The 27,006-nt window shown below is 41.9% G+C and overlaps 1 protein-coding gene across 1 annotated transcript; it reads right to left on the reverse strand.

Moving 5' to 3' along the window:
• Nucleotides 1-590: 590 nt before the first annotated feature.
• xpo1b (exportin 1 b) lies at nucleotides 591-26,589 on the reverse strand. Its single transcript, XM_080036504.1, has 25 exons — nucleotides 26,262-26,589; nucleotides 24,521-24,652; nucleotides 24,096-24,197; nucleotides 20,662-20,734; nucleotides 17,891-17,952; nucleotides 17,191-17,235; nucleotides 14,309-14,490; nucleotides 13,276-13,324; nucleotides 13,050-13,169; nucleotides 12,579-12,707; nucleotides 12,315-12,473; nucleotides 11,519-11,716; nucleotides 10,662-10,800; nucleotides 9,818-9,999; nucleotides 9,184-9,340; nucleotides 8,850-9,013; nucleotides 8,410-8,544; nucleotides 8,137-8,320; nucleotides 6,643-6,749; nucleotides 5,078-5,272; nucleotides 4,199-4,367; nucleotides 3,601-3,735; nucleotides 3,304-3,460; nucleotides 2,563-2,659; nucleotides 591-1,926 (listed from the first exon to the last, which is right to left on the reverse strand). The coding sequence occupies exons 2-25, from the start codon at nucleotides 24,644-24,646 to the stop codon at nucleotides 1,780-1,782; spliced, it is 3,213 nt and encodes a 1,070-aa protein (XP_079892630.1). The 5' UTR covers nucleotides 24,647-24,652; nucleotides 26,262-26,589; the 3' UTR covers nucleotides 591-1,779.
• Between the last annotated feature and the right edge of the window lie 417 nt (nucleotides 26,590-27,006).

Genomic DNA, 27,006 nt, shown 5'->3' on the forward strand with positions numbered 1-27,006 from the left:
GAAACATACATCGAGAATAATTTTCAGGGCTACAGGGCTGCACAAAGGATGGGATATGTAGTTAATATGATCTTTAACGTTAAATTTCAGGTGACCTTTATGTCAAAAGAAACATTTTAAGATCCCTTGCACAATATTAATGACTAAAAAGTACTCTGATTGGAATAATCTTTGTGTGATGCGTTTTTCACAAAAATCATTGACTACCTGGTTAAAAAGTCTTCACATTAAATCTCAAATGTAATCTAAAAACATCCATTATCTGTGGCTTCATTATTTAACATAACACTTGCACAAGTTGCATTTTGAATAATGATATGGCATCCAGGGTAGCTCTGATGTTTCAAAATCAAGTTGGTACAAAACAGCTGTTAAACTCAGTCACTCTGCACAGTGAAGCTCAAACATTCAAGTGAAGGTACAATTAAGCAACAACACACTTTTAATTTGAAAACATAAATAAAACATCACTTCCTGTAAAACGGGTCCCTGTTGTGGAATGAAGAAGTCTGAGCGAAGGCAGGGTTATAAAATTCTCAACTTTAATCAGTTCAAAAAGTTCACAACAAATGTAACACCTTGAAGGGAAATTTCCATAAGCGATTGAGTACTTATTTGGATTTATACATTCTTTTTCCTAATTAAACTCGTTGGCAATTAATTTGCTCTGTGGACAAAAAAAGCATTTAGTTTTATTTGGACAGAACTCATACAGGTACAAACCAAAAAAAAAAAAAATGCAAAAATACAAAATTAAATGTAAACCCAGTTTTATTTTTCATTTTGCTCTAAAGGTAGTGTCTCGAAGCACTACTGCCTGGTAAACAATCTAAATTAGTACAATTCAAAATCTTCAAAGCCATCTGAGTTAAACAGGAGTTGTAATAAAGATGCAACCAAACTAAGAACCCATAAATACCTCCGCCTCTTCCTTAAAAACATCCCATTGATGAAGGCTCACAAATGAGCAACAATCCTCTTAGAGGAAAACAAAACGCTGATGTCGACTAGGCGACAGCACACACACACACACCCACAACAAAAAGAAACAATAGAATAAAAAGGAAAAAAATGTTCCCATGGTATTAAATTTGCTATACAATTGGGATGATATGCACATATTCGGTTTTGCTTTCTTTAAAAAAAAAAAACCTTCTGTCAGCAGCAGCCAAACACTTTAACTGAGGAGCAACAGCTGCTGACACATGAAGCAGCATCTCTCCATGTTCATTCATTATCCGTTAGATTCACATTCTCCCACAATGCCGTGGGGCACCAAACAAGCGGTGCGTGCGCCTCTAATAGACCGCTCGCCGTCGCACACCACAGGTCTAGAAGCCTCTATGCCGACTAGACATGAAACCCTGCTCTGACTGTATATAGAATATATTTATATATAAACAAATATATGGAAACGGGGAACAGAACCAAAACAAAGAGGGTGACGTTGTCCTTATCATGCAGGTCTTGGGATGGGCCAGAGACCAACACAACACAAGCTTTAGATTAACAGTTCTGGAAAGATATTACACAAAAAGTCTCCATAGAAAACGCAGATGATGTAAAAAGGGCCACAGGGTGACGCGGTAATCATTTACATACTGTTGGCATTGTTTTGGTCAACAAACATCCAATGGGCCGGCGCGCTCTGCAGAAGGGGAGCGGCCTCCCTCCACACTCAAGTGCCTCTCTTGGGTTTTGATGGGTTTGCTGTTTGTTAGGGTTTTGATTTGTTTGTTTGTTGGTGTGGAGAAGTGTACAGTGTGGGTGAGCGGGCGCTCAGTCACACATCTCCTCAGGGATCTCATGGGGGTTGAGGATGCCGGGGACAGACATCTGGATCTTATGTTTCTCCTCCTGGGCCTGACGCAGAGACGCCTCCCTCTCCTCCAGGAACAGGTCTGTGGTGTCCTCGCCCGCAAACTCCTGGACAGGGAAACATTAGGGGTTAGCATGGCGCTTAGCTGCAGGGTTAACACTGGCAGGCTACATCTCCATACAGCCATTTATTTTATACCCTTGTTTACTGGTGCACTGAGTGATCAGTGGAGCAGAACACACTGCACACGTCACTATATCACACACAGTTTCACATAACAATACGCTGGCGCACAGCCACAAACCTTCCATATACTAAGAAGGACCACCTGGCCGTGCAGGGAAATGTTATTTCTGGAAACAGCAGCTAAGCAGCTAACTATGTCCCTGATAACCTCTGTGTGAAGAGACAAAGCTCACACACAGCACACACAGCCAAGCTGGAGCTATGCAGGGCCTGTTTACTTCAGTTCAACTCATCAGCAAACACACACATTTCAAAATATAATTCCAATACATGGCTTATCTTAAGGTAACACTTATATATGTATAAACACTGTTTTTTGTGTCTTGCTAGCTCGCCCCAGAGAGGAGCTTTGAGTTTCTATTCATGCAAAGGCTGGACAAACCAATGATTGTATTCATCCGTTCTACAAAAACTGATGCTAAAACCAAACGCTATCACAAGCAACTTATCACTGAATGGTGTTTTTGCATGGGACTTGTACATTTTGACAAGCTCACCTTGATCTGGACGAGGAAGTCCCTAAGGTGCTCCTTGAAGGCAGGAATGTCCTGGTTTAGGCTGAACAGCCCGGTCACAAACACCTTCACCTGAGCACTAACACACACAAAGACACACACACAACCACAGTGATGAGAAACACACCTTTACTTTACAATGGCAGTGTTGTGGAGAACACATCTCCGTTTAATTAAAATAGTAGTTTAATTACTTTTTTTCCAGCCGCTTGCTGGTAGATCAACTACAATCATATTTGCATAGTGATTCAAGTAGTACTTTTGAGTTTTTTTCCAAACTACAAACTATGGGCCATAAAATAAAAGGAATTTATTTCTATATGACCATTGCTTCTCAAGTTGAAGCCCCATTCACCCCAGGTAATAGAAAATCCAGATTCATTTACAACAACAACAACGTGACATTATTTGCAATTAAATCCAGTTGGGACTGTTCCGGGTCATTTGGATTGGCAGCTTTCCTGTGAAAATGTTATTGTTTTAGGTTTTAATTCTGTTACTTTAACAAATATCATTTAAAAGGTAATGTGTTGGTTTATGTGTGACCTGTGAAGAGCAAATTGGCACTTTTTTTAGTTTCTGCAATAAACTGGCATTCGTTTCTGGCATGTGACCTCATTTGCATTATATTTTGCTCTGATTTCATATCACTGGTACGTTGTCAAATGATTTGGTAGTTTACAAAGCACTAAGAGATTAGATGTGTGTGTGTTTCATTCTCACTCTTGTAGGTGAGGGAAGGCGGTCTTGAGCAGGTTGGCCACGTATTCCTGGATGAAGGCCTGGTTGTTGGGGCTGGCTGGGTTCAGCACTGTGGAGATCTTGCCCTCCTCCACCAGGTTGAACATGTAGGCCAGGATGGACGCGTGCATGGTCAGGCCTGCAGGACACACACACACAGACACAGACACAGACACACACCTTTTACTACAGGAATCATCATTACTGCTCTTTAAAGCCTGTCATAGCTCTGCTCCTGTGTGTGTGTGTGTGTGTGTGTGTGTGTGTGTGCGAAGTGACCTGCAGTATGCGAGGTGTCGGTGACCACAGAGAAGATGTGTTGGAGGATATCACAGAAGTAGGTCTGGTAGAAGCTCTGAGCGGCTGCCTCCTCCTGGGCCACATTCTGCAGCATGGTGTACAGGATCTGGAGACCTGGAGGACCACACACACACAGCACACATTTCAATGGATTTACTTTTGCCTTACCTTTTGCACTATTTACAATTGATTTACTGTATATGTTACGTATCTCATCTTATCTTAGTTGATCTCTTTGTACTTATTAAACCGGGGGTTAGGAGAGAAAGGTCATTTCCTTGCCTCTGTATGTCTGGCACATATGGCAGACATTGACAATAATAGTTGACTTGACTTGGAAGTACAACCTCAGCTTCGTACATATTGTTCAGTGTAAAACTTCCTCAAAGCTCTTCCTCACAAAAGCAACTTTATACCTGTACATTACTGCAAGGCCACACTCGCTCATTTTGCTCATTGACTCATGCTCTGGATTATTGTTGCTCAATAGTAAAGTGTGTGTGTGTGTGTGTGTGTGTGTGTGTGTGTGTGTGTGTGTGTGTGTGTATGTGTATGTGTTAGCAGCAGCAGCCTTTACCAGTGTCAGCCACGTTCCTCATGGTGTGCTTGAAGGCCCAGATGATGGAGTCCAGCACCAGTTTGAACTGTGCAGGGGGGATGGCCAGGAATGCAGGGAAGCAGTGAGAGTTTACAGCTTGGAGTAAGTAGAAAAAGTGTGTCCTGTGCTCTGGAAACTCCTCAAAGTTCTGTCAGAAAACAAAACAAAACACAATGGACAAGTTCTGAGTTAATTAGCAGCAGTGAAGGATGTGTGGTGGGTGCTTTACAATTCTTTTTATGCCCTGGGTTTTGGCTCTCAGGCAGCCGACATTTTTTTTTTTTCACCTGCAACCTATTTTCTTATGCAATAATTTTTCCCAGAAGTCAGTTCATACAAGTTCTATGCAAATATCACAAGTCTGGTCAGGTTTCCCGGGGACCTGAAAGCTAGGACTTAATACGGCTATAGAAAAACCTTTCAGACAAGAATGACAGGCCTGAAACTGACAATCAAATAAAGTGAATAGAGAAAGTGACCTTTGCTTTGAGATGATATGTATGCAAGAACTATATGAAAAAATATCCTGTTCCTGTGTGCGTGTATTTGTATATGAAAGCACCTGATTCTGCTTATTATTACAAAGGCTGTCAGCATTAACCTGTAAATCGTGAATAGATATGCCATTGTCAGAGCATATGTTTTCTTGATGATGAGGTTGCTTATTCAACCACTATACCGGATGTGTCTTGAATCTATTTATAATAGTGCTAGTCATTCTCTATCATTACATGTCAGAGACAGAAATACAAAAGATGAAGGTTTTAAACAGCAGTACAGTAAAGCAAGCTGTTTTTGATCAGGTAAACTGAATAGACTCTGGTTGAGTGAGACGTATTGACCACACTGTGCCCTCACCTTGTTGATCATGTTGAGAGTGCACTCAAAGACAGCGTCAAAAATCTGTGGGATTTCACTGGTGATGTGTCCTCCCAGCTTGTTGACGATGGTTGCCATGGTGCTGAGGACCTCTGGCTCGCGGGCGGCGGGCACGTTGCGCTGGTAGTCGATGAGCACGGCGTCAAGCAGCGGAGGGACAAAGTTCTCCCCTACCTGGAAGACAACAGCCAGGGCACAACACAGGATCAACACCTGCGTTCCCAATCGCATACTTTCTACTATTTAGTATGGTAGAAAAAAGATTTAGGATGTCCCGATTCTTGTGGCCAGATTTAGGATGGTTAGAAGTACCCCGGATGTCTACTATATCCAGCCAGGATTTTTAGTGTTGAAAACAGCATCCGATTTGGGCGATTTTCACCCATAATCCAGTGTGCACGTGAAGTGACGTCACATCGACGGAGCCTCCATATGAAAACAAACGGGGATGCGACGGATATAAAAGCAAGAGGCAAGATCAAGACGCGATGTTATGATGAAATAAGTAAGTAAAAGTATGTCCCAATAGTATGCCTACTGCATCCTAACTAGATTATTTTTATCGTCCGATGTAGTATGTAGAATAGAAAAAAAGAGTCTGTGATTCGGAACGCAGGGACAGTCACCTTTAAAAGACTGGCCCTGGGAACACATTTAACAAAAGACTTCTTAAAAAAGGTGCACTATGTAACTTTGGTTGAATCAGAGAAGTGAACATTTTCTCATAACTGAATAAACACACTTTCCCCAAAGGAAAATTGGATCCCTGGAACACTGTTTGAAGTTAGAAAACTACCTGAAAAGTTACTGTTTCACTGTTGTTGGTTTACAGCAGCAGGGCCCCACAGTTTGGTTTACAAACATTCTAGGCTAACGTCTGGTTCCAGGTGTCTCAAATAGTTTAGCTTGGATACTACATGTAGAGAAAATATGTTTTGTGAACTAACCGCAGGCTCTGCAAATGTAAACAAATTCCCCTTCCTCCCGAAACTGCACATTGCACCTTTAAATGTTCGGCTTTGGCCAGCCACATTATAAAAAGGTGCAACTAGAAGTTCTGCATGTCTTTAAACTTTTAACCCGATGAGAAACAATTGTTATGCTGATAGAAACACAGCTAAGGGATATAAACCGCCACAAGGAAAATGAAAGCTTTGTCTTTGATCTATAAATACCAGTGGATTTGTTCTACAGTCAAGCATTCAATTCAATGCCACAGTGTGTAGAATCTCCTGAGGACACACACTGGTAAAAATACACCGCTGCTGTTGGCTCAACACTACATTCATTTGAATATAAAAGTATGTGGATATATATTTCATCTTTCATTTAACTTTTATTTATCCTCGAGAGACCAATTGAGGGGTGACCCTCATTTTCAATGACGTCGAGTTCAAACAAATTCAAAGGAAAAACAACAATACATAAACAATATTCAACGCGAATACATCAATAAATGATGTCTTTTCATCTGTGTGAATTTAGAGAGTGGAATGTTCATTTCCCCTCAAGTAAAAGGTGTGTTTTATCAGAGGGCTTCTCACCATCTGCGGGTCGTTAGATCTGCTGACCCAGCCTGAGATCAGCTTCAGTGTCTCTCGTTTCACCGTCCTCATACTCCGGATCAGAGGCTGTTTGGTCACCATCTCACCTGAAACACACACACACACACATAAAGACAATATTCTCACACATTTCAACTGATATGACACATTTGGTCCATATTGCTCCTCCGACGTTTACATAATCAGGTGTCATCTGCTCTGCACTGCATCACAGTTGATTTCATACTTTGAGTGGTATTCTAGTAGAGGTGGATCATAAGTCAATGTGACCCACACATTATTCTCCATAAGGTTTGGACTTCCTCCTCCTGTCTAGATAACCATGTCTTCCCTCTTTGAATCAGTTGCCAGTCCAATCAGAACATTTCTTGATAATTACTGATAGATCTTATACAACAGCTCTCTTCCCAGGGTTAGCCTACCCTGACCCTTTAAGCACAGAGAGACTCATACATGAGTCACTAAAACTGGCAGAGGCAAGATAAAAAAAGGCACCAACAAAATGCCAATGACGAAATCCTAAAATGATTTAATATAAGGCTGCTGCACTGAAAACATCAGATGGTAGTTCCTTTTAAACAAAGGCCTGATGTTTCATTTCCAAATCCTTTTTGGGGTCATTTATAAAACGTGCCAACACACTGTGGCCAAAGTGGACCTGCACAAAGGGACCGCATGCCTAAACAACAATGAAGCAACACAGTCTATGCAGTGTACTGTACAGATCTGTACACAGGTTCAGCAACCCAAACAAGTCCTCCACAAATACACAAACACATGAGGTGAGGCCTCAGCACTGTTCCACTATTTATATAGACTTGTATTCATATCTTAGAGACACAGCAGATGATTTGTATGAGATGCTTATTGATCCATGGAGAAACATCACTGAGATAAGGAAGGGGACAAAGTCTGTAGCCTGGAGAGACCAGCCTGATCCAATGAGCCGAAGATTGGTTTCTCTGCACTGATCAGTCTGGACTTTCTCCAATATACATTATGTGGGGGGAGGATCCCGCCCCCTGGTCAGAACAGGACCTCCCCACTGTCCGTCCGTTAGTGGAAGGCAGCTCCTGATTGGTTCTTGTAGTCGATGTCAACATGGATCCATGAATACGTTTGTGAGACATGGTTTCTCTTAAGACGATAGCTTGACAACTAGATGAACCAATCAGAAGCTGCCTTCCTCTATAAGAGCCAAACGTTATGTCAGACAGCGTGTCCTGATTGGCCCGGTCATTTTTGAACCGGGCTCCCCCACACACATATTGGAGAAAGTCAAGAGTGATCTGCAGGAGAGGAAGAAATATGAAACTTGTGCGAGATCAGGCTGGCCTCACCTGTCTGCTGCTAAAAGCTAAGCTTGGTTATCAGCTACCTGCACTATCATCAGAATGTTATGATGTCATCAGATGAACCTACGGTGGTGTTATCAGTGGTATGATCCCAAACACACACACACACCTCCCTTACCATTGGTCTGAATGGCAGCGGAGATGTTCTCGCTGAGGCACTTGTATACGTTGAGCATGTCCAGGTAAATGCGTCCCAGCTGGATGACAAAGGGGTGTCCCACCGATTTACAGGCCCGGACGTTGGTCTTCAGGATGCTGCCCAGCTGCTTGACTGTCTCCGGGTCCTTCAAGATGTCCACGTTCTAAAAAGGGAGCAGCAGGGTTACACATCAAAACACTGTTCTGGCTATACACTGAGAAGAGTGTTAACAGTCTATTGGTCTGCCTTTACCTTGGTGGCCTGCTGGATGATGCTGTCCCACACCTGATTGGGCAGGAGCATGTATTTCTCTATCAGGTGCTCTTGGACAGCCTGATCCGTCTGGGCTCCGATCATATAACCCACTGCCTCGTAGAACGTGTGCACCTGGACACAAACAGGCAACACGTCAGTCAGCATGCAAACTTTGATTGGGCTACAGCAAATAAGGGAAGTGATCAATTCAATTCAATCCACAAAACTTTATCGTCCATCACACAGTTACAGACAATTGACTTCAGTTTGTGACTCAAACAACATAAAAAAAAAATCACACAAATAGCTTAATAAAACAGTGAAAGCATGTTCAAAGTAAAGCTGCATTAAAAAGTAGTGTCTATTTGGCCTTATGTTCAAGCAGGATTGTAGTAACCAGTGTGTGTGTGTGTGTCTCTGTACTGTGTGTTGCTGACCTGCTGGGGCTGCAGGTCACAGATGATGGTGTTGATGTTGTTGAGGATCTCGTCGATGAAGGGCATCACCTCGCCCACCTGCACCTGGATGAAATGGCGCCGGCACTTCTGGGCGATCTTGATGAACGTGTCACAGGCCATGTCCTGCACACCGTCATGGGTCTCTGATGGGAGGAGGGATACATGGCGTCTAGTCAACATCACACAATGAATAGTGTTGCTAAATGTATAGAGATTATTTTAGGTTGAATAAAAGCAATGCATTACACGATGCAACAAAAAGCGTTTAAGTTGAGAAAATGAATAGAAAGTGTTGCCTCGTGTCATCTCTCACCATGCATGAACTCAAATAGTTTGTTGACCACCGTCTTGAGGAACTTCCAGTGCGCTCTGAGGAAGCGTGGATACTGGCCCACAATGTACATGATGTTGGAGGCTATGATGGCCTTGTTGTCTTTCCCTCTCTTCTGCTCACACAGGCCCAGCAGATCCTGAGACAAACACAAGGTTTTTAACACAAAACCTGAAGCCAGTGTTGGGGTCTCTATACAATGCTTTGTAAAGTGATATCAAGTCAACATTTGAGCAATTTTTTTTAAGGTAGTCCTTTTACTTTTGACATATTTACAGTATATATCTTAAAGCTACAGTGCGTAAGTAGAATCAAATGAAACATTCCGTTGTCGCTTCTTGGGATTTTTCTGAGCCAGGGGTGACACCAGTTTGTAAACGTTGCCATACTGAGAAATACAGAGGGAGTTTTCACGGAGCGGATAGGCTTAACCAACTTTGCGTCACCTCGTTTGGCGATGGCTTGAATGTAACCGACATTCATGTCATATGAAAAAGTTACGCATTACATCTTTAAACATAATATAATTCTAGACACTCAGTTTTAAGTTTAGTTCTTCAGATGTTTAAATGGAAAGCAGCATAAGAACCAGCCTGTCTGTGTCTTTTCTTCCTACCTTGATGACAGTGACCAAGAACCTCTTCTCGTCCTCCTCGTGCATGGCCCCGCTGATGGAGCCGATGGCCCAGCACAGTGTGTTGAGGTTCTTCCAGGACCACTCTGTGCCGTTGACCTGGTTGTGAAGCTTCTCTGTCATGATGCGCTCTGTGTCTGCGTAGTCCAGATGGGTCAGGTACACTGCATGGTGGGACACAGCACAAAGTACACGTGTACAATGCATGGGCGACTGGATAGCCAAAAGCCACTTGTGAATAAAGACAAAATGTGAACATAGAAGATATTTTTCAGCACTGGTATGGGTCTCAAAATGAGCAGATATCACTATCCGTGGTAAAAAGTCAAATTAATCAGTGTCCCTTAAAAAGTCAGCAATTCTGAAGAATAATTTTGTCAAAATCGGTGAATATCTCCTCACAAACCACTACCCGTCCCTATTGTGTGTGCACACTAAAAAAAAATCCAGTGTAAATACACAGCCTAGGCTCTATAAACGGGTATGTTGCTAGCTACGTTTACAGAGCCTAGGCTGTGTATTAAAACACCAGATTTATTTTGCAACACACACACACACACACACACACACACACACACACACACACACACACACACACACACACACACACACACACACACACACACACACACACACACACACACACACACACACACACACACACACACACACACACACACACACACACACACACACACACACACACACACACACACACACACACACACACACACAGGTAGAATGGCTGACTCAACCTTGAAGACAGAGTGTCAAAGGTAAAGTAGAGGCAGGATAATGTCAGTGAATGTTGTGCCTGAGCTCCTACCCAGGGTTTCCCTCATGTTCTTGTAGAGGTTGATGGAGTCCGTGTCCTTCATGAACTCCCTCACCACCTCTCCCTGGTCGTTCTCCACCACCAACACTTCCTCCGGCTTGGCCATCCGACTCACCATCAGCAGACGCACCTGTCACAACACATAAACCTGTCAGCGAGGGACACACACACATCCAAAGAGCAGCCCTCACACACACACACACACATACAAACATATCAGTGTGCAACCTGAGTGGGGCATACATGTATAGGATTCCCTTTAGAGCTTTACTGTTTTTCTTGTGGCTATATAACCCCCCCCCCCCCCCCCCCCCACTGTGATGGAATGTAAGACTATTCATTTGCAAGACATAAAAGTCACATATTATTTACCTTCATTAGCCACAGATTTATATTAACGTTATAACTAGTACCCTCTCTGGGGCTAGTTTAGCCAGACACTTGTTGTGTGCCAACTGATTCTACCATTACTACGAGCTACAACTATAGGTTCTATTAACTCATACAGCTCTGCACCTCCAAACACTCAAGCACAGAGTATTTTTAAATGAAAGTAGCATTGATTATTTCAGCTGCAACAGTGCACATTCTAAATATATGATTTTGAGCTTGTGAGTTTACGACCATGTTTTTGTGTATTAATGAATGAGTTATATTGAATTATATTACATCACGTTGTATGCAAATACTATCAAGTGAAAAAAAGGCAGAATTGCCAATTAAGGCTATTTGTGTGCTTATTGGTATAAAGCAGTGAGTGTGTGTGTGTGTGTGTGTGTGTGTGTGTGTGTGTGTGTGTGTGTGTGTGTGTGTGTGTGTGTGTGTGTGTGTGTGAGAGTGTGAGTTACCTTGGAGAGCACAGGCAGATAGAGCTGTCTCCGTGGTGGCACGTCAAAGTGCTGGTTGCCAGAGAGCAGAGGGGACGTGGACGTGGAGAAGGGGCTCTCTCTGTACAGCTCGGCCGCCAAGTGGTTCCAATACTCCAGGCAGATCTTGAAGATCTCCGTCTCCTCCACCTCCGAGACCAGCAGCATGTAGTGCAGGGCCTGAGAGAGCACCACGGGAACAATGAGGCTTTTCATATGTCCACCACCAGACACCTTTCACAGGGTTTAGTACCGATCATTCACAGTATCATTTAAGGAGGTTTGAAGCACTTCCAAGATACCCAGGAGCTTTAAATCTACTGTATATATATTGAAGAAAAAAAAAAGAAACACACTCATGATTTCATACATTGCCCTATCTGTAACATGGAACGGTACTCAGATGTCGGTAGAAAATCACCTAATAGAGCTATAGAAGAAAAACACATCCACCAAAATATGAATATACAATAGAATAAGCGCTAAAACCCAATATAAAGAAGAATGTATTTTTTTTGTTTTTTTTTTTAAATCAAAATATTTATTAAAAATAAGCAAATTACACTTTATCAATTTCCAGGTCAAATCGGATCAATATACACAAATGAATCTAGCATGTTCCAGTAATACATTCAGCTTTCTAGCGCATTTCTAAGACAAGATTCAATATCAAGCAATTTACAAACTTTCCACACTGTGTAGGAACCCTGCTTTGAGACTTGTGTGTGCGTTTAGTCTAAAAGGTTGTCCACTCTTTCACCATGCTTCTCTCTCTTACCTCCATCAGTGTTTCCCGGAGGTTGAGCCTCTTCTCAATGAGCTGGCCGTGCTCTTTGAGGAACGTGCAGAGGAACAGGCTGAGGTTCTGGATGAAGTTCTGCTCGTCGTCTTTGCCGTTGGCGTAGGCCAGACGGATGTTGGTGTTCAGGGGCAGCATCTACACACACACACACACACACACACACACACGACTCTCAGGATATTTTTTTACTACAACAAACGGGAACGTGTTTGTCCAATCAGAGCGCAGTATTTAACCCACCTGTTTGAGTTGACACATGGTCAGAGTGAAGAGTGTGACAAACTGCTCCTCGTACTGGCTCACGCTCACACCGGCGATCTCCGTCAGGCACTTCAATGTCACGTTGCGAAACATGGGCACGTTCAAGAACTGGGACAATTAGAACAGATGATATCGTTAATGACTATTTTGGTGGGGTGGAGTGTGTGTGTGAGTGTGTGTGTGTGTGTGTGTGTGTGTGTGTGTGTGTGTGTGTGTGTGTGTGTGTGTGTGTGTGTGTGTGTGTGTGTGTGTGTGTGTGTGTGTGTGTGTGTGTGTCAGTAGCAATAGTTTCTAATATGTTTCAGCTTTATTGGAGTCTGCCTTACAGCACCACTGCTAACAAATCAACTTGGGAGAATTTGGTAAGCAAATACTTGATTCTTGCTCGGTTGATAGTCCTACAGCTCAAGTCAAATTGTATCATGACCTGGGGTGCTCCATTGAACACACCTTGTACACCAACGTGCTGATCAGCTTGGTCTCAAAGATGTATCCCAGAGGAATCCAGTTGAGGAAACGCAGGAGGGTCTCCAGAGTGGCGTGGACCAGCGGTGCATTCTGGGAGTTTTCCTAAAGATGCAACCGGTCAAAGGACACAACAGCTGAAGGAACAAACACAATAACAAGGCTGTGCAATGATGCTGGAGAGTGAAGGAGCTTTTGATGTATAGCATACCATGACAAACTGGCAGAGTTGGAATATCTGGGAGAATTCATTGCACATGCTGGAAGAAAAAAGAAACAACTTAAATTGACCACACTGTATCTGACATCTCATTTGGACTATTCAGAGATGGTACTAAAACTAAAATGCCACGGTCAACACTTATCTACCTACAATGTGATTTATCAATCACTGTCGTCGGCTAAGAGTCAAATCTGATAGAGCCTGGGGCCTTTGTCTTTACTTTGTCAAATGTAGGGCTTCAGTGAATGTCTCCATGTGTGACAATGTTTCACTTATACTGGGGGACTCTTGCTACACTTTGCAGACGTTTGCCATTGTGTGTACTTTAAAAACGGTATGGAAGAGGAAATTCACAGAGAAAATATGAACTAGTACAGCTTCCCCCCTTCGGTCAAAATAAATGGGGCCAACAAGAATCTCTGGGAACAGCTGAATAAGGAAAGGGCAATACATTCTTTGTAAAGCCAGGCAAAAGGATGAAGTATTGAGCCATCCACTGCAGTCCATCTGCTTGGGCTTCAATTGCCCATTGACTTGAGGGAAATAAAGCTTATTCATTTTTTGACATCCGGCCTTATATTGTGTAATGTTTCCTACAGCAAACAGACCAGCTGAATATCTCACCTACACTGTACACATGCAGGCTGTGTGTTCAATGGAGTGCAAAGCTGCCTTGGAAAGTGCAAATCATCTGCATCATAATGATTGACTTGTCAAATGTAGTTTTGTTGTAACAGCAAGAGGGCCAACATCCCCGATCGCAGCGTTACACCGCTCCATTATTGTCGCAATATTTTTCAAATGTCACGCGCTGGCATTATGTTTTATGATGCTCTCCGAGAGTGCTGGAAGAATGTGAACTCTTTTTTTGGGCTACATGACGAGACATCTGCTTTATATACTGGCTGTTATTGAGCGGAATATTAAGAAATCTGGACTGTAATGCGATATTGCCTAATAGTTTTTATCTTTTGACTCACTCTTTAGGCTTCTATGTTAACACGTCAATGGGCATGCTGACCTGTCTTTGAGGTGCTTGGCCTTGACCTGGGTCATCTGTCCACTGGAGAAGTCAAAGACCTCCTCGCTCAGCAGCTTGAGGATGATCATGTTGTTCTGACAGAGGCTCTCGCTGGTACGACTCGCCCCCACTATGTCACTGATGAAGGTGGGCCAGTGTTTGGGCCACTCCTGCTTCAGGATCTACACACACACACACACACACACACACACACACACAAACACACGTTGCTGTTACACAAATGACGTGTGTGATATATAAATGAAAATAAAGGGGATGACTATGTTACTCTTGCTAAAAATAAAGATTCCTCGTTTGAATCTAAAGTCAAGCGTGTGTGTGCCCGTATGTGCTTCACATACAGTAGTACAACAGGTAGAATGTAAGAATTGCATTTATGAAGTAACGTGCTATAAGGAAACTCCACTAATGCAAAATCCAAGTAAACAATCTATCATAAAGCCTCCTAAAGGAAGAGTATAGAATCTAGGGCTCGTCAGCACCTGAGGAGCAAAAAGCATGTTAGCGGAGCTGACGCAGGCAGTGACTCACGCTCACTGACATTAATGCAAAGTCACTTGTATAGCCAGTGAAGCAGTCTGCCTCTCCCTCACTCTATTATACATCAACGACCCACACACAAGGAGATGGTGTCAAATGGTTCAACATTAACAAGAGGGAATTCTGAATGTGGACACCGATACGGTTCAATATATCACTTTCAATGTCTTGTCTGCTATACGTCGCGATGACTCACACGTGTGTCCTGAAGTGGTCCACACTAACCAGACAGCACAGGGAGGCAAACAGCTCATTTTCAACAGCCCCAGTGTTTACAGCATTAGGCGCTTTCCTGAACGAAAGGTCCAATTATCCCTGAAACCATGTGTTATATAATATGTTGTTGTGTACACTACTTACTGTATATTGTGTGTGTTAATTGTTGATGACCCATTTGCTGCTTAAAAACAACTTCTACATCAATAAGATCTTGTATACTATTGTTTCCATGCTACTAAAACACACCATTATGAAGCTACAATTGAATACAAATCTGCTGCCTTGCCCTGAGACACTCAAAGAGAGCAAATATTTATTTTTAATAAGGGATCATGATTAACTTGATGGTTTAAGAGTCAGATAGACCAATTAAGAGTGACATCTTACGGGTGACAAGTATCACTACAAAAACTGAGGGTAGCACTGGAGGCAGCAGTAATACACCATCAACCCACAACGTTATCTGAAATTCTGTTTTATATGAATTGCATAGCGCTGTGTGTCACATACAGAAGTGCTCAACACGCTTACATTGAGAGGCAGTGAATGTGTTGAAAAGACTATTTTCCTAGTTACTACTGTAAGAACAAAGTATCAGATTAGTGCTTTTAGTATACATTTGTAACTACAGTCTCCTGGCTCTATCTGTTGACTACTATTGAATAAATTGTATTAAATTCAATTTCAAAAAGGAATATTATTACTATTCATTATTGCAGCCGTCTACTGCAGCTGCATTTGAATCCTCTGCCTTAACACTCAGTGGACACCGTTAGCCTGTGAAACACTAACCAAGTCATAATGTTGTATTCACACTAGGGCTGGCCCGAATTATTCGAATATTCGAATACTCGTTCGGAAAATTAGTATTCGGAGCTTAAATTAGTATTCGGAGCTTCGTTTTTTTTTTTTTTTATATATATATATATAGGCCTATATATTTTTTTTATACATTTTTTTTTCAACATTTTTTTTGCAAGAAGCTAGTACTGCAATATAATGTCATCAAATAATTTTATATTTGGATATAAAAGTTAGTAATATTGTAGTAGTAGTAGTAGTAGTATTGCTCATTTAGGAGGATATTACATCACTAAGTGTCATAGCGCATCCATTACTTCACCTCCGAGCGCGTAAATCTTCAACAAAATATGCAGATACTGTCAAAATCGGTTCCAGGGAGTATATAGGGATTATTAACGTTTTTTTTTTTTTAAATTAAAAAAAAAAATTTTTTTTTTTTTTTTTTAATGTTGTTTTTGATGGTGTGTTTTTCTGGAACGAATATTCGAATATTCGCTCGGAAAAACCAACGAATATTCGAAGCCTGAAAAATGGCATTCGGGCCAGCCCTAATTCACACTAGATAAAACAGAATGACACTCTTCATTAGACCACAGGTATTGTTCTGTATATTAATTCTTGTATCAATAAGTGGCTCAGGGCTGGTCTTAGGGCACTGAGTAGGACGCAAGTGTCTGGGGCAAGCTCTCTATTGCTGTCTATGTGGATAACTTTATTGACGGTGTTCCACTGCCACACTTCTTTGTGCCTCTCCACAATTCACTCACATGCAGCGCGGTGGGGTTAGGAAAACATTCCAGTGTTTCAACAGAGCACAATGGGATGTGTCTAACAGCTGGGGGACCCAACGTGATGGCTTACAATATAGTGGTCAGGCTTCATACAGGCAAATACTAAATCAATTAAAAAACTAGCTTGAGGACTCCCTACCGAAACAAAAAACACAAACTTCACATTGTGACTCACAGTTGATGTGTAATGTGGGAAGGAGAGCCTGGTATTAAGCTGAAATAAGACAGACAGCCTATACCTGATGCCATACTGAGCAGTGCTTTAACTATTAATGTCATTTTGGTAAATCTTATTTTGCACTAAAAGTTTGCTGTTCCTCAAGCCACAAGGTTGCTATAGATTTAAGCGCACACCGTTATAAAAATATGAAAGTTTAAAGAAGAAGAAAACAGCCCCCCCCCCCCCTCCCTATAGCCTGACTGGAGCGATATAGAAACAACTGATAAATGCTTCTGGAAGTGCTTTTGTTAACAAGATTTTCTAACTTGTCAATAGTGAAGACTTACCTGAACAAGGATCATGTTCAGCTTTCCAATGTACACCTTTTCTTTCTAAAAAAGTAAAAAGAAACCATGGATAAATGAATGGAAGTTATCCAGCCTTGGTTTCAGAACGCAAGCCTTCTGTCATTTCATCACATCTCATCCTTAAACATTACATTTTTCAATAAAAACTATTAAGCAGGAATGGCAGAGAAGTGATACATTTTGAAACACTAACGGTTTTGTCACTGGGCATGTAGGTTTAGTACAGGACAGAGACAAGTGCTGCGTTGTCCGGAAGAGAGACATTAAAAGTTGCTGTAGGTTAAACTCAATCAAGTCAACCCTTCTGGTTTGTTTGAGGGTTGGACTTGGCTGGTGTCGCCATCTTTGGTCAGCACTACTCAGCGCCATGGTTACCAGCAGCATTACTCAAGGCTGTCCTGAGATTGGCTGGGAGAACACACTGCTTACAAACATGCTCTGATGTCACATCAACACACACTAAATAAGAAAATAAGATTGACTCAGATTTGAAAATATGGCTCAACATAAACTGGTTTTGCACGAGTAAAATATAAGAGCGGTACAGGTTCTATAACATGAAGCTTAGTTGTTGGCATTGTGTTGGTCAAATCCCATGGTATTAGGTGAAAGTCCTACTTTGTAACAACAAGCCCAAACTTCTCAAATCAGGTTCAATGTAAATTCAAAGTGAACTCACCTCCACATTTGTTGCATCTGACGAAGTCTTGATAATGAGACCAACAACATACTTTTTTATACCTGGCAAAACACACACAAAGGGATCAGAAGAAGACGGTTAGCATGTTCCAAAAGAAATCTCTACATCTAAACATGACATGACGAGTTGCCTGGAGCACGTTATATTCAGTCACCCTAACAAGAGTCATTCTGGCTTAGAACTAGCTGATTCAGCCAATCTTATCCCGGTACACTTGTTCTTCTAATAAACAGTGCTGGCTCTGCATTTACATAGTCTTTTGCAAAGCCAGTTGGTAGACACTCGGGTGTTGGCTGCAGCTGCCACTGAACATCTCTAACGCGCCCCACACACATCCTGCGTCTACCTCTGGAGCGCGTCGCCTTACCTTACTGCTGCCTCTCTCGGACTTTTCTCGGACACACATGCAACGTCTCAGCAGCTGCTGCTGCAGCGCTGCTTCTAAAAGCCCTATCTTTCTACATAGAGTTTTCATAGATAATTCCCATTAAAAATGAAGTTATTTCATGTCATCTATGATGCATATGATTTATATTGAGTCTGGACAGTAATCCGTGCGCCCCATTGCCATTTTTTTTCTTTTTTTTTTGCCATATTTTCGCTTGTTGGAAGTTTTATTTTGAAGGGGACACACCAGGAAATGGTGAAATTACAGCGAAAGCTGCCAGTATGAAGTCAATATGACTCTCAACAGAGTATTTCAAAAATCACTTTACTGATTTATACGGGAGAGAGAGAGGGGGGTGTGGTCGGGGAAGAAGAAGGCCGTAGACACAGATAGAGCAACGGAAAACTGTTGCGCTCATCATGATCTTTTTAATTTCTTCACTATATTGGATCTCTATATGTGTCATTTATCCAAAAATGAAATGCCAGAACTAATTGAAAATTAGGTTTTAAATCCCTCGGATTTTGATTGCACAATTAAATCGTGAAATAAAGGGATTATTCGCGTATACGACTGAGGGATGTTTTATTTTGAAATAAACACACCGGGTAAACGTGTAACTAGAGTGAATGCTGCTGGTATGACTGTCAACAGAGTATTTCTCTATCAGTTAAAGCACAGAGACGCGAGAGAGACGCGCTGCTCTCAGAAAAAAATAGGCGAGCCTCCTGAGGTGAAGGGGAGCGGCGCTGCAGACGTGCCTCCGACGCGCCTCAGCAGTGCGTCTGAGGTTGGATGTGTGCTCGCTCTACGTTGATTTCACAGTCTGTGACCAAAAGTCAGACGCAGACGCGAGGTAGACGCGCAGTAGAGGTAGGATGTGTGTGGGGCGCGTTAGGGAAAAGCCTGTGGTCAGTTCAGTGGGAGTTACATTTGCCCAGGTGTCTTTATAGACAGTCAAGATAGTCAATGTGAGCAGAGCATCTTCAAAATATGTGTTTTCAGCTCCCTCGCATTTAGACTGTGTCTGTGGTTCATATTGAAAGAGGTATGCTGGGGTGTAGTAAAGTGAGCGGAGCCCAAAAAAAAACAAGGCAATACTCTGACACAAGGGGGGAAAAGACATACTTGCCGGTCGCCCTGCACTGGGTTTGCCACTTGCAACAAAATTCAGGCATCTACGGTCAGAAGTAGGGAAGGCTTAGGTCAATGAAAAAATTTATTTTGAGCAAAATGTGATAGAAGAAATTGAGGGAGGCAGATACAACTGATTTTCAATAATTATTAATTGTATTTCATAATGATTGCTTTTTATAAATTTCATCCCACTCTGTTTTTGAGATCCATAAAAAAAAAAGAAAATCAAAAAGGTGTCAGGGCCCTTTCACACCCACCTCCATTGGTCTGGGCTAACAGACTTTTTGGTTTGAACTAAACCGAAAGAATTTGACAGGTGTAGTCCGATGTAAAGAGGTGGCCTTAGTTAGGATAGAGGACGTTATGCCAGACTATCGGAAAAAAACAACGCAAAACAAGCTTCTGGTTCGATAACTTAATAAAGATTCAAACATTCCGGCACTATTTAACTATTCTCAGAGAAATAAGGCAAACCTTGGTGGGGACTTTTGGGTGTGAAAGGGCCCAAAAGGAATAGGTGGTGACAAAGCACAAAAATAAAGTTTAAAGAACTAAGAAAAACATGGAAATGTTAATAAGAGAACGGGAAATTGTAACAGTTTCAAAATTTTAAAAAGCTACGTTTAGTAGTGTTCATGGTAAATAGTAATGGAATCTGGATTAATGAAATCTTTCATTGAAAGCCCTTATGTGTTGAAAATATATGACTTTGGCAACTTCAGGAGGTAGTTTCACAAAACACTGTGTGGCAGGGATGAATCCATGCCAATAACCTGTCCCTCTGTTCAGTAAGAGTACAAGAAGATGAATGGGCTGAAACAAACACTGGGGCTGTCTTGTTTTCCTTCAACCAAAAACATATGCTACCATTTGAAAGCTATTGTCACTGTCAGAAATAGGTGGCTTTAAGATTGAAGTCATTTCTTGAACTTATGTTCCTTAATGTTCCTTCTTGTTTTTTTAAAAGAGATCTCTTCACAGAGCCTTAAAATCAGTGCTGTAGCGTGTTGGTTATTTTTTCCTCTCTTAAGAGTGAATGCTAGAGTCCAGAGCCCGCTAGCTGCAGCCAGAAGAAGCCAGTGGAGCAGAAAACAAAGCAGCATGCTTAGTGGGGGAACACTCTTCCACTTGGCAACCGCACGTCAAAAACATTTAAAAAAGAGAAACCAACACTGACACAATTCATTTGGTCGAGTAATGCACAAAATGAGCTTTCTTTTTTTACCTTCACACTGATTCCTGGGCAGAATCTTCCATCTTGTTTTGATAACCGTTTCCAGAATCTGCAGAGCATAGTACTGTACCATGCAAGGAGGCAAGCGTTAGCATAGAGATGATGTGATGACACTCAATAAACAAGCATTGTGTAATGTTTTAATACGAACCAAACTTTTGTATGAAGTGGATCAGCCTGTAATAACTTTGAGCATTTGTTTCTAAATTAGATTGGACTGAACCACATCTTTCATGCAGATTTTCTTTTGTAGAATGCAGAAAGATTCAATAGCAGTTTGGTTTATCTCTATAAGCAGCATTACAACTGGAACACTGCAGAAGTCCTGCTGTTTCTCCCAGCATCACACCAGACAGCAAACCACAGCAGAAGAGGTACAACAATCCATTTACCAGCTTTGTCTCTAGGGTAACTCTAATAACAAGGTCGATGTTAAATGTTCTTTTAGCGAGGCTACAGACACTGTGTAGGGTTGGGCATCGATCGGACTGCTTCGTTGAACTGGCACTGACCACAGGCTATCAGAACTGTAGATTGGTTAACAAACCTGCCATCTAAATGAAACGCCACTAAACGGCTCCTAGAAGCATAGTGTGTGCTACAGTCTACCTCACCAGTTGAGCATGTAAAGTTCTTCAAATATGGCCGACCGGAGCTTGAGTTAAACAGTGTAGCTACGGCGAAATGTTATTGCAAGAATAAGTTCATGAGAGGAAGATAGTGTGTGTCATGATAAAGCATTCACATCAGCATGGATATGAGACCGTGAATAAACACAGGGTCACCCCATAGACCAAGTCCAACCTCACAGTGTCGCTGCAACGCAACAAGATGTCCATCATTTTTTAGAGGCAGTAAAAATCCTCCCTCGTATTATTCTAAAGCACTGTGCTGTCAAGCCTTCAAACTCATGGCTCTCTCACTCACACTGGGATGTATTTTATGGTCACACTATATACCTGAGGCAACACGCCATTAAAGCTACATTCATTTAAATGAGCGCAGAGCTGCTTACTTTTGGTCTGAACGCCAACTATTCAGCATTTTTAAGTGTCCCCAGTTCCAGTCGTAACACCCCAAAATCAACTACTATGGCGAAATAAAAGGAAAGCAAGTGTAAAACAGGGAAAGTGTTTAAAGTAGCACAACGCCCTGTCCTTTGTGAGACGTAACCTTTTCAAAATAACGGAGGTTTATTACTCATACACCAATGCGAATAGTCTGAATGTGTGCTTCAGCAACAGAATCCAAACCAACCAAATCCCATCGATACCCAACCCTAAACAATGCCAGTCAATTGTCCCAACGCTAAAAATACAGATTTACGGTTCAAGTCTAAAGCAAGTCTTAATCAGATCCCTGTTACTGGTGTGTCATAAGGAACAGCAAGACCAACCACAGGTTATGCCCTGTATTCACTTTTGATTGCTTAATAGTGAAGCATGAAAAAAATAAAACAATAATAAATAAATAAACACGTTTTATTAGTTAGCTTTTGATCTAATTTAACTGACTCAAACTGACTGTTTCAACTGTAGGGATCATCACTTGCAAAATAATGAATGACATGTAGTGCAATGTGCGACAGACAATGGATGCTGGCAGATTAAAGGTGAAATCTCCATACAGACACAGCCACTGTACACTGCCATGTTTTGGTTCACCTTTAATTGCCACAAACCTCCACAAAAGGGTAGAACAAATGAGAGAACTTGTTTTGAGCTAGCAAGAGCACATGGTTAAGGGGCCTTGGCTGAAGAAGTGAGGGGAATAGAGGAGAAGAATGGGGGTGGGGAGGCTATGATCCCTACAGGTGAAATGAAGCCATCAACAGATTGTCTGTCTACAATGGATCCTACTGACTGTAGCCTGCACCCTCCCTCTGTCCAATGAAACAGATGCAATAGAAACGGATGAACAGAATTCAGTCAAAGGGAATTTAAAAAAGGGTAGACCTTGTGGAGGCCTGCCGTCAAAGCCTAGCTGTGTCATGACGCACAGGATGACACACCCCTTTTCTTCCTATTACAAGCCATAAACATAATGGAACATTGTGATTAATATCAAATATATAGTCACAGCTTGAATTCATTACATTGTTTAAAGAGTAGAATTGCTGCAGTTACTGTGAAAAAGGCAAATGTCCAAAGTGCCTCTAAATGATTATGCACTTTTTAAAACTAATAAAAACAAAATAGATGCAGAATTCAAGGTGTTCCCTCTTTCCTATAATTGTCCCCAATGTTTGGCAAATTACAAATTTAAAGACTAGTGAAAGTACTGTTGATTCATTAACATAAGACATTAGTAATGAACGTCAGTGTTAAAAGCAATCCCAAAAGGCAAGCAAAAAAAAAAGAAAGGCAAATGTCACGCTGTGTACTTTGAGGAAGCCGTGAATGCATTGCAGTGCATATAATTAGTTTCCATTACAGACATTCAGATTTATGAACTAGGCTTGATTATTTGAACTTTCATGGTCAATTTTGTTGGGTTGAAAAATGTGAATCCTGAAAGTGTCTGGAATCACTGGGTTGACTGTTTTGTTATCAGATGTATCAGTGCGTGGGCGGGGCACAATGTGACAGACATAGACATACAGTATTGTTAGGAACTATTTCAATCTGACTGAAATATGTCATAAACTAGAGCTGTTAATTATTTATCAACAGTAGATTTGTTATGTATCATTAACTGATAATGTTGCATATTGACATCTGTGTGAATGTGTCTAGCAGCTGGCAAATCCTGAATAGTAATAATAATAACTTATCAGTGATTTAATCACAGGGAACTCTTGCTTTAGCTCACCCTCTCTAGCTAAACTAATGCACCAAACTCTTAATGAAGTGAAGTTATAGTAACAGCCTGCACATGCAACTGGCTTCTGGCCATGCAGACACAGTATCCTCTTCTAACTAGTGAGGGGATTGGTGTAGGCCATCCTATATATCTACTTGATGTTGGCCTTTGTAAATCACAGCCCCCTTCACACATACACAGATGGCTTGGACTAGCCCTGCATTTTCAGCTCAACTGGGCAGAATCTTAAAAGGTTTATATACTAATGTATGGTACCGCTAGTAGTCACTTGTTTTTTTGATAGGTTTAGATCCAACCAAATTCATTTGATCAAAAGGACAGATGTCCTGCATAGCTCAGGAGTTAGGGCATAGTGTGAATGTTACCTGGACTACATATTCAACTTCTTCAGTAACATGTATTCACAGCATAAAAAGCTGCTTCCAATCAAATATCTACCAAAAAGCAGAATTTAAGGCATGTTTTCAGAAATCAACAGTGTCGTCCTAAGTTTCAGTGTTTTGTTTTGATTTCCCCAATTGTTTTTGTGATAGCATACACTTCCTCAAAGCACAGGAAAGGGTCTTTCCTCCAATGTGTTTGAAGGACTGGAGCTAGCTTACTTTGGTGTTCATGTTCTGGGAGAACTCCAGGATGGTGTCCACTCTGGTCCAGGCATCGGGGTGCTCTTTTAAATGTGTCAAAACTTCTTGTGCCATTCTTTGCTGTAATACAAATAGAAAGGACACTTTAGATGGGGGTGTCATGAAGGGATTATAATATGCACATGCATTTTAGAAAACGAAACAACTGTCATTTCTTTTTTGTGTTATAACCAACATGTGAACGTGCAACTCTTATTTCATTTTACAGGAATAAAAAGGAGAGGAAGGATTAACATACAGTGTCTTCAAGGGCAGGTATGGGGGAAATTGGACTTGAGGCATAAGTAAAACACAGTTTATCAAAAACTACTGGTCAAAATCTCAAATCACACCATATACTTAGTGTTCAATAGCTTATACTATTCATATGCTTCACAACATACCTGCGGTCCCACCCCATGGTATAGACAGTTCACCACATTATCCAGCAGGTTGATATCCAGTTTCTGGTTGAAGTCCAGCAGCTGCTGTGCTGCATGGTCTGCTAACATTGTCATAATTGCTGGCATAGAGCTCTGCAACGAGAACAGCACGGGGAGGGAGGGGTCATGAGTGCACACAGAGCATTCAACAGGCAAAGTCATGTGAACTGTGTGTTTAGAAACAATTCCAAACAGCTGACCACTAAACAGAAATCCCTTGGACCCAGCAGTGAGCTGTCATTTTTCCAGAAGTTAAGCAGTCACAAGCGCCTGTCAAAAAGTATACAAATGTAAGGAAAGGAAAGCTTTGCAAGTTGGATTTAGTATTAAAATATATATATATATATATATATATATATATATATATATATATATATATATATAAAGTTGGACACCTTGCTCTGGTCTGGTCCAGGAGTCAGGATGTGCAAGTATAGCTTCATGCAGAGTCAGACCATAATTGTCCCACCCAGTGGGGCTGGTAACACTACAATTATATAAACATGTCTCAAAAGCTAAGGTAACAACATATGTATTGGTGATAAGAGGGCTTTTTTCAACACAGTGGTCACACCAACTTGCCAGATATAATAATATTGGTTTGTAGACGGTTGAGAACACCATTCATAAAACCACAGGCGATGAAATTGTCCCATTGGATTAAACAAACATTTTAACAGCAGGCAGCTCAGCTCACTGTTCTACTAAGCTGGCACTTCTTTCCACGACCATATTAAGGTTACCCGAGCCACGTGCCGGATATACCAGCCGACGTCACGTTGTTTACATCTGTAAGTGGAAGGAGCTCACTCGTCATAACGCCGACCTGAATACAAGTTGCAGACAGTCTAGGCTTCATTAAATGAATAATAAATGCAGTGTACAACTGTGTTGACAGTAACCAGCATTGCATGTGACGTAATGAGTGTAAACAGAGAGCATAGCACACCTCCCACAAAATTGCTAAGACGAGCCAGCCTTTAACACTGTTCGACCAGTTAGCTGGTAGCAGTGTCGCACAAACAGTTCACATGTGGTACTACGCTGCTGTCTTCAACCACTCCCACCAAGGATACCAGGGACGGAGGGCGCCCATACATGAGTTTTTGCTCTCTGTATCATTTGACAGCACTGTTTAGGGAAGTTACAACTTGGTGTTGCGGCTTGACTGGCGACGGCTTGTCACAATAGTTACATGGTTCGGACGCTTCACGGCGACATCACGGAAAGATTAAGTTAACGTCGGCTAAGTACCTAGCAACATCAACTTGACATCCGCTCACTCACATCACGCACACAAGTGATGCTGCTGCTGTGGTGGTGGCGGCAGAGGCACCGATTTTAACGGACAGCGCTTGGTTACTTATTCATCTGCAGTGTAGCACGTAACGTTACAAGATGCAGCTTCGGTTAGTTAACGCGTTTCGTTAGGTTACAGCACTTTTCGCTGACAGCCAACGTTAGCTAATCCTTAGAAAGTGGTAAGTGCTAGCTAGCGGGAAGTCAAGGGCTTTTTTTGGTTATCCCCCTGATGCTATTGCACTGTGAATTAGCGTGTGTGTTCAGTAGCAATATGACAGTAAATCTATAAGATAACGCAGCTCAATAGCCACAGCAATATGCATTTTATTCCACGTACAGGTAAAGCCAAGAAACGTTAATCACAGCATGGCGGGTTTTGCACTTCACCCCAGTTACCTACCTAAAGTCCAAGGCTCTGACTGAAAAGAGTGGCGTTTGGCAAAGAAGCTACAAGATATAGTGAGTACTTCAGTATCCCTGTTGGTTAGAAAAGATTCCCTATTTCTGCAGCGTTGACTATCCCCAGCTCCAGCAGTGAGTGATGTCTGGCTGCTGAGAGCCACTGATGTGGATTCCAAAACTACTATAACGGCAAACCCAGAAATATGTTACTCCGATACATTTTACGAAACAAAGTAGAGCTTGATTCACTAATTAATTCGTTTGTCTAATAGTCTTCCAGCGGGGCGGTGTAGAGGTTGTGTGCCTGCGCCTCCTCTCCTCTCTCAAGCAACTAACTCTCAACCGGTTGAAACCGGTTCAGACTGGGAGATTCCATCTCGGTTTAGTTTTCAGCCGATGGCGCCGCGTAAAGTTTGGACTGGGGTCACGCCCACACCGCGCTGTGATTGGCTGGGCTGTTGGCGGAGACTTCCTAGTTGGTGTCTTATTGGGTGGCGGACCTGTCAGTTTATTTCAATTCGCTCAAGCGCCCACGCGACTACTCCGCCCGTAGAGAAAAAGAGGGCAGACTCCCTTGCAGAATGGACTAGTACATGAGTCCTGTTATCAGAACAGCGAATAAGTAAGCGACCATAGTTTATTGCTACTCCCGAGGGTCAGGTTATATATTAGCTTCACCAATGCACTTTATACATAGCATTACTGCCCGCGCGCTCAACACCAGGCGTGAAACTAATGCCATT

The sequence above is a fragment of the Ammodytes marinus genome (assembly GCF_949987685.1).
Source record: "Ammodytes marinus genome assembly, chromosome: 11".
In the NCBI taxonomy this organism is placed as follows: domain Eukaryota; kingdom Metazoa; phylum Chordata; class Actinopteri; order Uranoscopiformes; family Ammodytidae; genus Ammodytes; species Ammodytes marinus.